The sequence below is a fragment of the Oncorhynchus keta genome, chromosome 3 (genome assembly GCF_023373465.1).
Source record: "Oncorhynchus keta strain PuntledgeMale-10-30-2019 chromosome 3, Oket_V2, whole genome shotgun sequence".
Lineage (NCBI taxonomy): Eukaryota > Metazoa > Chordata > Actinopteri > Salmoniformes > Salmonidae > Oncorhynchus > Oncorhynchus keta.
This window is the reverse complement of record NC_068423.1, coordinates 11,851,034-11,866,323: the sequence shown is the minus strand read 5'-3', so window position 1 is coordinate 11,866,323 and position 15,290 is coordinate 11,851,034. Positions and strand designations below refer to the sequence as shown.

Here is a 15,290-nt window from a genome sequence, read left to right as displayed (position 1 = left end):
AGAAAGAGTCTCGCTCGGCTCGTGCTAGTAAATGCGCAAAGTACACAGAACAAAAATATAAACGACCGCAACATGTAAAGTGTTGGTCCCATGTTTCATAAACTGAAATAAATTATTGCAGAAATGTTCCACAAAAGTGTATTTCTCTCAAATGTTGTGCACAAATATGTTTACATCCCTGTTAATGAGCATTTCTCCTTTGCCAAGATAATCCATCCACCGGACAGCTGTGGTATATCAAGAAACTGATTAAACAGCATGACCATTACACAGATGCAACTTATGCTGGGGACAATAAAAGGACACTAAAATGGTCAGTTTCTTCACACAACACACTAAAATACCACAGGATGAGACATAATACCCATAATACCCATAAAAGCAATCGTTATCCCACCATACATTTTCCCATAGGGCATTTTAGAAACACTTAAAATAAGGGCTGTGTTTCGTGTAGGCTTACCGAAAGCAGTGCGATGCACTGTTCTGTTGAGTGTTTAAATCCTGAGGGGCTTGTGCTGATTGTACTGAGATTATGACAGCAGGTTAAATGGAGTCCCTTGAGAAGGCAAGAACAAGAAGTTATGTCAGGAGAAGTGCAGTATTATCATAATGATACGTGTACTTGGAATACGGAGGAGGAATGGAGGGAAAGAGAGGCAGAGGAGATCTAAGATAAAGAGGGCGGAAGAGGGTGAGCTTGAGTCGGTTAAAAAATTGAGGAAAAAAGGGACATGGTTTGTTAAAGAAGAATGGTAGAAAGTGTAAGCAGAGTGAGCTGAAGACAGGAGGAGAAATGGAAGTGAAGGAGGGAGAAGTATTGGAGGTGGTAGGTGTGGTGAAGTTCTCGGAGTCCGAGAAAGATGAGTCTGACAGTAGGATTGAAGTTTTGGGAAAAAGTGGACCCGTGTCTTTCGGCTGATCCATTTGTGGTTTCAGGGTAGGTGAAAACAGAATTGAGTGCTGTGGAATCGGTGAGGGTAACCAGTAGGCACTCTGCATTAAACGAATGGGGACAAGATATGTGAATAAGAAAAGGGTGCCATTAAAAGGAGTGATAACTGGGGTAGTGGTAAACTCTTTTTACCACTACCCCAGTGGGCCTACTCTTTTCTCTGTATACATCAATGATGTCGCTCTTGCTGCTGGTGATTCTCTGATCCACCTCTAAGCAGACGACACCATTCTGTATACTTCTGGCTCTTCTTAGGACACTGTGTTAACAAACCTCCAGACGAGCTTCAATGCCATACAACACTCCTTCCGTGACCTCCAACATCTCTTAAATGCAAGCTAAACTAAATGCATGTTCTTCAACCAAGCTCTTGTTGGCGGTCCCTCGCTTCATATTCGTCGCCAAACCCACTGGCTCCAGGTCATCTATAAGTCTTTGCTAGGTAAAGCCCTGCCTTATCTCAGTTCACTGGTCACCATAGCACCACCCACCCGTAGCACACGCTCCAACAGGTATATTTCACTGGTCACTGGTCACCCCCAAAGCCAACTCCTCCTTTGACCACCTTTCCTTACAGTTCTCTGCTGCCAATGACTGGAACGACTTGCAAAAATCACTGAAGCTGGAGACTTATATCTCCCTCATTAACTTTAAGCATCAGCTGTCAGAGCAGCTTACCGATCATTGCACCTGTACATAGCCCATCTGTAAATAGCCCACCTAACTACCTCATCCCCATATTTAACATTTTTTTGCTCCTTTGCACCCCAGTATCTCTACTTGCACATTCATCTTCAGCACATCTATCACTCCAGTGTTTAATTGCTAAATTGTAATTATTTCACCACTATGGCCTATTTATTGCCTTACCTCCCTAATCTTACTACATTTGCACACACTGTATATATGCTTTTCTATTGTGTTATTGACTGTATGTGTAACAGCTTTCTTCCTGGGAAGGAGAAGAGGACCAAAATGCAGCGTGGTTGAAGTTAATGGTTCTTTAATAAGAGACACTTAACATGAACAAACTACAAAACCGAAACAGCCCTATCTGGTGCAGAAAACACAAAGACAGGAAACAACCACCCACACATCCCAACACAAAACAGGCTACCTAAATATGGTTCCCAATCAGAGACAATGACTAACACCTGCCTCTGATTGAGAACCATATCAGGCCAAACATAGAAATAGACAAACTAGACACACAACATATAATGCCCACCCAGCTCACGTCTTGACCAATACTAAAACAAGGAAAACACAAAAGAACTATGGTCAGAATGTGACAGTATGTTTGTTTATCCCATGTGTAACTCTGTGTTGTTTGTGTCACACTGCTTTGCTCTATCTTGGCCAGGTCGCAGTTCTAAATGAGAACTTGTTCTCAACTGGCCTACCTGGTGAAATAAAGGTGAAATAAAAAAAGAACTTTTAAAAAATGTAAACATTTAAGATTCCCGGTGTTTGTGATGCTCGTCGTTTGGTGCGATGAAGACAGGGTGGCATGAGTGGCGAAACAGAAGAGTTGTTGTCTGTTCTTTTGAGTTTTGATGTTGAGTCTTTGCCCAACAAAGTCATGTTAGCATATACAGTACTAGTCAAAAGTTTGTACACACCTACTCATTCAAGGGTTTTTCTTATTTATTTCTTATTTTCTACATTGTAGATAAGTAGCGAAGACATCAAAACTATGAAATAACAGATATGGAATCATGTAGTAACCAAAAAGTGTTAAACAAATCAAAATATATTTTATATTTGAGATTCTTCAAAATAGCTGCCCTTTGCCTTGATGACAGCTTTGCACACTCTTGGAATGCATTTCAATTAACAGGTGTGCCTTGATAAAAGTTAATTTGTGGAAATTCTTTACTTCTCAATGCGTTTGAACCAGTCAGTTGTGTTGTGACAAGGTAGGGGTGGTATACAGAAGATGGCTTTATTTGGTAAAAGACCAAGTCCGTATTATGTCAAGAAAAGCTCAAATAAGCAGTCCAGAAAATGTCAAGAACTTTGAAAGTTTCTTCAAGTGCAGTCGCAAAAACCATCAAGCGCTATGATGAAACTGGCTCTCATGAGGACTGCCACAGGAAAGGAAGACCCAGAGTTATTTAGAGTTACCAGCCTCAGAAATTGGCAATTAAATGCACCTCAGATTGCAGCCCGAATAAATGCTTCACAGAGTTCAAGTAACAGACACATCTCAACATCAACTGTTCAGAGGAGACTGTGTGAATTAGGCCTTCATTGTCAAATTGCTGCAAATAAACTGCTACTAAAGGACAGCAATACTAAGAAGAGACTTGCTTGGGCCAAGAAACAAGAGCAATGGACATTAGACCGGTGGAAATCAAATCAAATCAAATTTTATTGGTCATATACACGTGTTCAGCAGATGTTATTGCGGGTGTAGCGAAATACTTGTGTTTCTAGCTCCAACAGTGCAGTAATATCTAACAAGTAATATCTAACAATTTCACAACACTACACACAATATACACAAATCTAAGTAAAGGAATGGAATTAAGAATATATACATATTTGGACGAGCAATGTCGGCACGGCATAGACTAAGACACAGTAGCATAGAATACAGTATATACATATGAGATGAGAAATGCAAAATATGTAAACATTATTAAAGTGACCAGTGTTCCATTATTAAAGTGGCCAGTGATTTCAAGTCTATGTAGAGCCCTGCGGTTGCGGGCGGTGCAGTTGCCGTACCAGGCGGTGATAAAGCCCGACAGGATGCTCCCAAGTGTGCACCTATAAAAGTTTGTGAGGGTTTTTTGGGGCCAAGCCAAATTTCTTCAGACTTCTGAGATTGAAGAGGCACAACACCACATTGCCCGTCAGGAAGTCCAGGACCGAGTTGAATAGGACGGGGTTCCAACCCAGGGCCCTGAGCTTACTCATGAGCTTGGAGGGTACTATGGTGTTGAATCAGAAATGTCCAGTGCGAAGGAGGCAGGTTGAGGATTCCAATGTTAGATTAGTGCAGAAGTTTTCATATGCTGAGGCAGTGAAGAAAGTAGAAGAAGATGAGTCAAGGGGGAGGGATCCTGAGAGGAGTGTTATGAGTAGTAGATCTTTACCAGTACAGAGGGATAAGCCAACAAGTGATATACAGTGCCTTCGGAAAGTATTCAGACCCATTGACTTTGTCCACATTTTGTTAAGCCACAGCCTTATTCTAAAATTGATTAAATAAAAATCTACGCACAATACCCCATAATGACGAATCAAAAACAGTTTTTAGAAATTAAAATTTAAAACATTTAAAAACTCTAATACCTTATTTACATAAGTATTCAGACCCTTTGCTATGAGACTCGAAATTGAGCTCAGGTGCATCCTGTTTCCATTGATCATCCTTGAGATGTTTTTACAACTTGATTGGTGTCCACCTGTTGTAAATTCAATTGATTGGACATGAGTTGGAAAGGCATACATCTGTCTATATAAGGTCTCAAAGTTGACAGTGCATGTCAAATCAAGTCAAAGTTTGTCACGTGCGCTGAATACAACAGGTGTAAACCTTACAGTGAAATGCTTACTTACAAGCCCTTAACCAACAGCGCAGTTGAAGTAAAATAATAAGTATTAGGTAAACAATAGATAAGTAAAGAAAAAAAATGAGGCTATACAGGTGTCAGAGCAAAGACCAAGCCATGAGAGTGAAGGAATTGGGCAGCAGGTAGTGGTTAGAGCGTTGGACTTGTAACTGAAAGGTTGCAAGATCGAATCCCTGAGCTGACATGGTAAACATCTGTCGTTCTGCCCCTGAACAAGGCAGTTAACCCACTGTTCCTAGGCTGTCATTGAAAATAAGAATTTGTTCTTAATTGACTTGCCTAGTTAAATAGGTAGGTAAAAAAAAAAAAAAAAAAAAATTGTTCGAAGTGCTCTGAGACCGGATTGTGTTGAGGCACAGATCTGGGGTAGGGTACCAAAATATGTCTGCTGCACTGAAGGTCTCCAAGAACACAGTGGCCTCCATCATTCTTAAATAGAATTAGTTTTGAACCACCAAGATTCTTCCTAGAGCTGCCTGCCCGGCCAAACTGAGCAGTTGGGGAAGAAGGGTCTTGGTCAGAGAGGTGACCAAGAACTTGATGGTCACTCTGACAGAGCTCTAGAGTTCCTCTGTGTAGATGGGAGAAACTTCCAGAAGGACAACCATCTCTGCAGCACTCCACCAATCAGACCTTTATGGTAGTGGCCAGACGGAAGCCATTCCTCAGTAAAAGGCACATGACAGACCCCTGGAAAAAGTCAAGAGGTCTGAATACTTTCCGAAGGCACTGAATGTTTCAGTAAGATTCCATTTTTAGCATTAATAAGTATGTCGCAGAAAATTGAGGTTGTGGTGGCAGCTGCAGAGAGGTATTTGGGTGTGCAAGACTCGATGTCAGAAGATTTACAGGGTGTGTTAAGTGGTGTCCCATAATTTCAGGCTGGTGGCCTGAAGTAGGACTAAATAGATGTAAATAATTTAAATAGGAGTAGGGTGGTTTTATTTATTTATAAAAAAAAAATGAATATAATTTAGTGAGTGTAGTGTTAGATGGTAGGGTATTTTCTTTTTAGCACAGTATAAGGGAGTTATGTGTCAGCATCGAGTAATTGTCTCTGGCCCCCTCCCAGTTAGGGGGAGTGATGAGCTCTACAGCAGAGTCTCACAACTCAATCGTTGGTTGAAAACTGTTTTCTGCCCCTCCCAAAAGATAGAATTTGTAGATAATTGGCCCTCTTTCTGGGACTCACCCACAAACAGGACCAAGCCTGACCTGCTGAGGAGTGACGGACTCCATCCTAGCTGGAGGGGTGTTCTCATCTTATCTACCAACATAGACAGGGCTCTAACTCCTCTAGCTCCACAATGAAATAGGGTGCAGGCCAGGCAGCAGGCTGTTAGCCAGCCTGCCAGCATAGTGGAGTCTGCCACTAGCACAGTCAGTGTAGTCAGCTCAGCTATCACCATTGAGACCGTGTCTGTGCCTCGACCTAGGTTGGGCAAAACTAAACATGGTGGTGTTCGCCTTAGCAATCTCACTAGGATAAAGACCACCTCCATTCCTGTCATTACTGAAAGAGATCATGATACCTCACATCTCAAAATAGGGCTACTTAATGTTAGGTCCCTTACTTCAAAGGCAATTATAGTCAATGAACTAATCACTGATCATAATCTTGATGTGATTGGCCTGACTGAAACATGGCTTACGCCTGATGAATTTACTGTTTTAAACGAGGCCTCACCTCCTGGCTACACTAGTGACCATATCCCCTGTGCATCCCGCAAAGGCGGAGGTGTTGCTAACATTTACGATAGCAAATTTCAATTTACAAAAAAAAAAAATGACGTTTTCGTCTTTTGAGCTTCTAGTCATGAAATCTATGCAGCCTACTCAATCACTTTTTATAGCTACTGTTTACAGGCCTCCTGGGCCATATACAGCGTTTCTCACTGAGTTCCCTGAATTCCTATCGGACCTTGTAGTCATAGCAGATAATATTCTCATCTTTGGTGACTTTAATATTCACATGGAAAAGTCCACAGACCCACTCCAAAAGGCTTTCGGAGCCATCATTGACTCAGTGGGTTTTGTCCAACATGTCTCTGGACCCACTCACTGTCACAGTCATACGCTGGACCTAGTTTTGTCCCATGGAATAAATGTTGTGGATCTTAATGTTTTTCCTCATAATCCTGGACTATCGGACCACCATTTTATGATGTTTGCAATTGCAACAAATAATCTGCTCAGACCCCAACCAAGGAACATCAAAAGCCGTGCTATAAATTCACAGACAACACAAAGATTCCTTGATGTCCTTCCAGATTCCCTCTGTCTACCCAAGGACGCCATAGGACAAAAATCAGTTAACCACCTAACTGAGGATCTCAATTTAACCTTACGCAATACCCTAGATGCAGTTGCACCCCTAAAAACTAAAAACATTTCTCATAAGAAACTAGCTCCCTGGTACACAGAAAATACCCGAGCTCTGAAGCAGGCTTCCAGAAAATTGGAAAGGAAATGGCGCCACACCAAACTGGAAGTCTTCCGACTAGCTTGGAAAGATGGTACCGTGCAGTACCGAAGAGCCCTTACTGCTGCTCGATCATCCTATTTTTCTAACTTAATTGAGGAAAATAAGAACAATCCGAAATTATTTTTTGATACTGTCGCAAAGCTAACTAAAAAGCAGCATTCCCCAAGAGAGGATGACTTTCACTTTAGCAGTGATAAATTCATGAACTTCTTTGAGGAAAAGATTATGATTATTAGAAAGCAAATTACGGACTCCTCTTTAAACCTGCGTATTCCTCCAAACCTCAGTTGTCCTGAGTCTGCACAACTCTGCCAGGACCTAGGATCAAGAGAGACGCTCAAGTGTTTCAGTACGATATCTCTTGACACAATGATGAAAATAATCATGGCCTCTAAACCTTCAAGCTGCATACTGGACCCTATTCCAACTAAACTACTGAAAGAGCTGCTTCCTGTGCTTGGCCCTCCTATGTTGAACATAATAAATGGCTCTCTATCCACCGGATGTGTACCAAACTCACTAAAAGTGGCAGTAATAAAGCCTCTCTTGAAAAAGCCAAACCTTGACCCAGAAAATATAAGAAACTATCGGCCTATATCGAATCTTCCATTCCTCTCAAAAATTTTAGAGAAGGCTGTTGCGCAGCAACTCACTGCCTTCCTGAAGACAAACAATGTATACGAAATGCTTCAGTCTGGTTTTAGACCCCATCATAGCACTGAGACGGCACTTGTGTGGTAAATTACATTTTAATGGCATCGGACCGAGGCTCTACATCTGTACTCGTGCTCCTAGACCTTAGTGCTGCTTTTGATACCATCGATCACCACATTCTTTTGGAGAGATTGGAAACCCAAATTGGTCTACACGGACATGTTCTGGCCTGGTTTAGATCTTATCTGTTGGAAAGATATCAGTTTGTCTCTGTGAATGGTTTGTCCTCTGACAAATCAACTGTACATTTCGGTGTTCCTCAAGGTTCCGTTTTAGGACCTCTATTGTTTTCACTATATATTTTACCTCTTGGGGATGTTATTCGAAAACATAATGTTAACTTTCACTGCTATGCGGATGACACACAGCTGTACATTTCAATGAAACATGGTGAAGCCCCAAAATTGCCCTCGCTAGAAGCATGTGTTTCAGACATAAGGAAGTGGATGGCTGCAAACTTTCTACTATTAAACTCGGACAAAACAGAGATGCTTGTTCTAGGTCCCAAGAAACAAAGAGATCTTCTGTTGAATCTGACAATTAATCTTAATGGTTGTACAGTCGTCTCAAATAAAACTGTGAAGGACCTCGGTGTTACTCTGGACCCTGATCTCTCTTTTGAAGAACATATCAAGACCATTTCAAGGACAGCTTTTTTCCATCTACGTAACATTGCAAAAATCAGAAACTTTCTGTCCAAAATGATGCAGAAAAATTAATCCATGCTTTTGTCACTTCTAGGTTAGACTATTGCAATGCTCTACTTTCCGGCTACCCGGATAAAGCACTGAATAAACTTCAGTTAGTGCTAAATTCGGCTGCTAGAATCCTGACTAGAACCAATACATTTTATCATATTACTCCAGTGCTAGCCTCTCTACACTGGCTTCCTGTCAAAGCAAGGGCTGATTTCAAGGTTTTACTGCTAACCTACAAAGCATTACATGGGCTTGCTCCTACCTATCTCTCTGATTTGGTCCTGCCGTACATACCTACAAGTACGCTACGGTCACAAGACGCAGGCCTCCTAATTGTCCCTAGAATTTCTAAGCAAACAGCTGGAGGCAGGGCTTTCTCCTATAGAGCTCCATTTTTATGGAACGGTCTGCCTACCCATGTCAGAGACGCAAACTCGGTCTCAACCTTTAAGTCTTTACTGAAGACTCATCTCTTCAGTGGGTCATATGATTGAGTGTAGTCTGGCCCAGGAGTGTGAAGGTGAACGGAAAGGCTCTGGAGCAACGAACCACCCTTGCTGTCTCTGCCTGGCCGGTTCCCCTCTTTCCACTGGGATTCTCTGCCTCTAACCCTATTACAGGGGCTGAGTCACTGGCTTACTGGGGCTCTCTCATGCCGTCCCTGGAGGGGGTGCGTCACCTGAGTGGGTTGATTCACTGTTGTGGTCGTCCTGTCTGGGTTGGCGCCCCCCTTGGGTTGTGCCGTGGCGGAGATCTTTGTGGGCTATACTCAGCCTTGTCTCAGGATGGTAAGTTGGTGGTTGAAGATATCCCTCTAGTGGTGTGGCAAAGTGGGTGGGGTTATATCCTTCCTGTTTGGCCCTGTCCGGGGGTGTCCTCGGATGGGGCCACAGTGTCTCCTGACCCCTCCTGTCTCAGCCTCCAGTATTTATGCTGCAGTAGTTTATGTGTCGGGGGGCTAGGGTCAGTTTGTTATATCTGGAGTACTTCTCCTGTCCTATTCGGTGTCCTGTGTGAATCTAAGTGTGCGTTCTCTAATTCTCTCCTTATCTCTTTCTTTCTCTCTCTCGGAGGACCTGAGCCCTAGGACCATGTCCCAGGACTACCTGACATGATGACTCCTTGCTGTCCCCAGTCCACCTGGCCATGCTGCTGCTCCAGTTTCAACTGTTCTGCCTTACTATTATTCAACCGTGCTTGTCATTTATGAACATTTGAACATCTTAGCCATGTTCTGTTATAATCTCCACCCGGCACAGCCAGAAGAGGACTGGCCACCCCACATGCTCTCTCTAATTCTCTCTTTCTTTCTCTCTCTCAGAGGACCTGAGCCCTAGGACCGTGCCCGATGACTCCTTGCTGTCCCCAGTCCACCTGACTGCGCTGCTGCTCCAGTTTCAACTGTTCTGCCTTATTATTATTCGACCATGCTGGTCATTTATGAACATTTGAACATCTTGGCCATGTTCTGTTATAATCTCCACCCGGCACAGCCAGAAGAGGACTGGCCACCCCACATAGCCTGGTTCCTCTCTAGGCTTCTTCCTAGGTTTTGGCCTTTCTAGGGAGTTTTTCCTAGCCACCGTGCTTCTACACCTGCATTGCTTGCTGTTTGGGGTTTTAGGCTGGGTTTCTGTACAGCACTTTGAGATATCAGCTGATGTACGAAGAGCGATATAAATAAATTTGATTTGATTTGATTTATACTTCAGTCTAGTAGGTGGCGGTAATGCAACATTTATTGGATGCTAACCGCCGTTAAACCTCAGTGAAGAAGTGTAGGCTTACCTTGGCGTGATGTTCTGGTAACTGTGTAATTCTCTCTAGGATAAGGTGACTTTTATCAATATATTTGTCTGTATTTACGCCCCAAATATGAAATGCTAATTAACTGCTAATGTGGCTATCATAAAGAACTACAAATGCCATGATTATCTGGACGAGAATGCCGAATCGAGGCAAAGGTAAGAATCTCTGGATTAACTATCTAATGTTTGTTCAATGTAGTAATTAATAAATAGGCTACATTTCTTTAAATGGACAATTCTGTGAAATGTCTTGTGCAAGTTTTAAATGGACACAATACCTGTTAGCAAAGGTGTCAGCTAGAAATGACGTGATGGAGCCTGCAGGGAATTGTAGTTTTGCATGGTGTCTAATTTGTTTACACGCCAAGTAATGCTTCTCAAAGGACAAGGCTCAGGTGCAGAAAACTACTCAAGTATAAGACTATAAAAAATATATATTACACATCTTGATGTATTATCGTAAATGTGTAATCAAACACTGCTTCAGGCACACACAAACACTATTATGAAAATGTTTTTATTTTAAGTTGCCTGATGAATTTTGAAAAAAAATTGCAACATATTCCATACTTCTCTCAAATCGAGGGGTTTGTGTTGCTAATCCAGATTCGCTGGGGAGAGGCTTGTGCGCTGTTGTGGACAGGTGAAAAGTTGAGGGTAAAAAAAAAAGCAGCTTTGACCGTACAAATAAAGAAATGAAAAAAAAAAGAAAGAAACACATTTATGATTCCAACAGAATCCATATTGACATCCTCTTCATAGCTCTTGTTGTTCAGACCAGTCTCTCTGCAAAGTACTGGCCTAGCAGAGACGAGTGATTGTAGAGTTGTAGAATTCAGTAGCATGCATATGGTGTGTCAGTGTTTGTGATAGGCAGTGGGGTGCAGCACAGTGGAAACTCTTACAAAGAACAAGCAAAGCATACAGAACGATTCCTTCCTGAGACATCGGTATGTGTTTGTGTACAGTGATGAATGTTAGAGCGAGCTGCGTGTGAGAATCAAAAACTAGGCTCAGTGGTGATGTTGGGCTTCTATGAAGAATCACAGGTGGTATTGCTCTGAGGCAAAGGTCAAAGGTCCCGTTTCCCAAAACGGGGTCACATTCATTAGTGCACACTGCAAAACATTTGACAAGGGGGGGGGTAGACTCTCCCTGTGTCAATCACTTATTTTTTATTTTTCATGCCTAATGAATACGACCCAGGTTGTTGGTATAGTCGTGAGAGCATAGTCAACAAGGCCAACTTTCTTCACCATCAATAGGGAACACTAGATCACTCAAGTTACCCTCCCCCATATCATTTTTTGGGGGAAAATGTGTGTACTGTACTCCATGCTTCACATTGTAATCCATTTGGGAACCATGCTGTGTCTAGTCTCTGTGCCTAGCTGGATGAACCCAGCGCCTGGCTCTCAACCCTCCAACTACCCAAATCCAATCACCAAAAAGCCCCAATATGAGTGCTTTGGTTCTTTTTCGTATTCATTGAAATCTGTTGTAATTTAAGGGGTGAGAGTGAACTAAATTGTAGCTGCTGTTTAAGAACCATAGTGATTTCTATGGAAATCCCTAATTTAAAAGGGACAAACAGATTCGTTTCCTTCAGGAAAATGTGCTTAAAATATATTTTTCTTGAAACAGAAACCTATGAACAAAACACGTAAAAGGTATACGTAGTTTTTTTTTTCTTTAAAGAAATGAATACAGCTTATATACATGAACTCAAAGGCTACTTAAAATACACCTTAACTTCATTCATTTGATTTCTTGAAGGACCTGTGACCATATCATACATCCAAGCTCATACAATCATTTTTTTCCATTCTCTTTGCAGCAGAAAAGAAAAAGGAGAGAAAAAGCAAACCCAACCTGGAATAGTTCGATATTTAATCGCAACTCTTTTCTGTGCACTTTTGCGTGTGTATGTCTTTAAATTGAAAAAGTAATTTTAAATTCTTTACTTTTGTTAATTAAAACATCATCAGTATGTGATAAAACAATGGAACAATTCTCTTTTGATACCCTCATGGGTATAAAACAATTAAAACACACAAAAAAAGTAGTTTCTTCTCAACCTGTTATTCCATCAAGAAGAATTCAATCACAACAGTTCCTTACTTTTCTATATATATTTTGTACGAAATCTGTTTTTCAAAGATGGAAAAGGAGAATGACCCAGTCTTTTTATGTGGGTTTTTCTTCGACAAGTCCATGCCTGCAGTCCGCCTTGGAGAAACGAGAAAAGTGTCTGGTGTTAGTCTGTCCATTTGTCTGTCTGTTCCCCCCTTTCCCGCCAGCCCCTCTGAGTGGACCAGTGTCCACAGCTCTGACTGCTCGATTCCTTCCCTCAGTCTTTCAGGTAGAGAGCGAGAGAGAGAGGGGGAAGGGTGAGGGACAGAGGAGATATCAGCAGTGTTCCAGAAAACAGAAATCCCACCACCGCCTGTCCGCCATTTTCCCGACAGTGTCTTTGAGGGGGTGGAGCAGGAGAGGGTGTATCGCACATAGGGAGGAACACTCAAGAACACGCCAGTCTCTGTGTCCATTGAGGACCCCCCCAACCACAGGGAGAAAGAGGGGGATGAGCGAAAAAGAGGGCGGCTTGCTACGGTGACTGCGTGGTGGGGCTGGGGCTGCTTTGGGCGGAACTTGGGGATAGGCTGGGGCTGCAGCTGCCTGGGAGGGCCCCACTGGTCCGGGAGCCTGTGGCCCCACTCTCCAGACCCTCAGAATTCTCTAGCATCTCCTGGATGAGGGGGGGCATGGAGCCCGGGATCTCCATCTTCAGGGTGATGACACGCTCGGCTCCTGAGGAGGGGAGGACCAAGATATGGTGTTAGACTGTCCTCAGTTTTGGACATTCAACCCCTTTATATGAATGAGTCATACTTGACTTGGATCTACATTACAAATGTATACCTTTACAATTTAGTTTAAACCTTTATGGACGTTGCAAAGTAAGTACTTTAAAAGCTGCACTATGCAGAAATTGCGCCTCCATTTCCTGGTTGCTAAAATTAAAATAGTTTGCCTAATTTCAGTTCGTGACAAAACAAGCTAGTATAGTGTAGAGAATCTTTGTACCATCTAAACCGCTGTGAAATATATTTTCCATAACCAAAAATAAGGTATTCTCAGCTGGTTTACAAATCCGAAAGTAAAAGACGCAAAAACAAAACGTAAGAATGGGAAGCATATAAATAGCGCACTATGCTTCTTAGACTTGCTTTCGATAAAAATTACAGATCTAAAAATTCTATTCTATGTTAATTTGGTCGGGTCGCCCAAAAAGTTGAATATTGCAGCTTTAACTACTATATATAGTAGTCCATTATAATATAACGCTAATTGAAACAGGACTTCCAATTAAGACGTGAGCTGAGTAAGGGGGGTGGGGGGGTCTCTGAAGAAACACTTCATATACAAAGTGGGACCTTCTGGTAGTCAGAGGCTCCCAGCCAACAGAACTATACAAAATGCAGTGATGTGTAAGAAAATTGTCCCCAGTGATAAAACAGTGTTGAGTGATGGACTGAGTCTGAAGGTTTAAAAAAAAAAAAAAAAAACGAAGGCTGCCGCATGCATGTAGATTATATCACCATAATAAAACACTGGGAGAAGCGTTCCTTGAACAATCTTCCTTCTACTTTTCAAAGCGAAGCAGGATTTATTTCTATACAAAACCCACCTTAATTCTCAGCTTTTTTGTCCGTTTTTCAATGCGCGTTTTAAAAGAGTATCATCACGTGCAAATACGCAGGTCCTCAGGGTCAATATTACAAGACCTAGAGAACATCAATTAGGGCTTTTATTGGCATTAGGCACTAGTTTCAAGATCAGTAAGTGATTTTTGAATTGTCAAAAACATGTTGAAGGTCATGAAAGGTCTGCTGTACTGAGGGGGGCACAGGAGTAAATAACAGTAGTAACTGTACCATCCGCATAGAGAGGAATGTTACAGGTTTCATATAAATAGTGAAGAGAACAGGGCCCCAAAAATCGACCCCTGCTGCACACCTTTCGTAATACTGAGGAAACTACATTTGTGTCCTGTCCGTTATCGATCATCCGTGAACCAATCGCAAGATGCCTGATCTTGGCCTATTTCAGACAACCTTTGAACGAGAAAGAAATGGTCAACGGTGTGGACGGATGTCTCGGACTGCCTATCACCTTTGGCACTGATGCTCCTCAGGTCGGTGATCTTCATCAGCATCTTGGGAAACATGTGTGGTTTGTGAGGCCTCCTCTTCCTCACGTAGATCTTCAGAGCCTCCAGTAGGGGCTCCTGTAGTACGTCCACCTTGTCTGCCTGCTCCAGGTCCTGCCGATCTACACACAGCCACAAACAATACAGGGGTGTGTTCAGTGAGTTGAAATGTAATAAATAGAGCTCATGCTAAACTGTATGCATTCTCTGCATTCAAATTGCCATCGATAAAATGCAATTGTGCTCGTTGTCCATAGTTTATGCCTGCCTATTTCATGCCATATTATGCCTGCCCACCATGGAGTACTTCTGTTCACAATGTTAACATCAGCAAACTGCTCGCTCACAGAACGCCATACAAGTGGTCTGCGCTTGTGAGGCTGGTTGGACGTACTGCCAAATTCTCTAAAACGACGTTGGAGGTGGCTTATGATAGATAAATTAACATTAAATCATCTGGCAACAGCTATAGTGGACATTCCTGCAGTCAGAATGCCAATTGCACGCTCCCTCAAAATTTGACAGATCTGAGGCATTGTGCTGTGTGACAAAACTGCCTATTTAAAAGTGGCCTTTTATTGTCCCCAGCACAAGGTGCACCTGTGTAATGATCATTCTGTTTAATCAGCTTCTTAATATGCCACACCTATCAGGTGGATGAATTCTTGGCAAAGGAGAAATGCTCACTAGCAGGGAGCTTGTCCAATATGTGAATGCTGGAATACGGTACAGTGACAGTTGCCTATAATGAGAAGCAATGTGACCAGCTCTATTGGTTTTAGACAGCGACACCTTCACAGCCACATGAAGACGAGGCAGATGAACCCCTACCC

At 42.4% G+C, this 15,290-nt stretch overlaps 1 protein-coding gene across 10 annotated transcripts in view; it reads right to left on the bottom strand.

Annotated features, from left to right (window-relative positions):
* Window positions 1–10,745: 10,745 nt before the first annotated feature.
* raraa (retinoic acid receptor, alpha a) overlaps window positions 10,746–15,290 on the bottom strand; it is a 228,466-nt gene continuing 223,921 nt past the window's right edge. For all 10 annotated transcript variants that reach the window (XM_035748739.2, XM_035748755.2, XM_035748748.2 and 7 more), the window contains 2 exons: window positions 14,421–14,579; window positions 10,746–13,055 (listed from right to left, as the gene is read on the bottom strand). In XM_035748739.2, coding sequence (XP_035604632.1) covers window positions 12,853–13,055; window positions 14,421–14,579 — 362 coding nt within the window. In that variant the 3' untranslated portion in view covers window positions 10,746–12,852. The remainder of the gene's footprint in view (window positions 13,056–14,420; window positions 14,580–15,290) is intronic.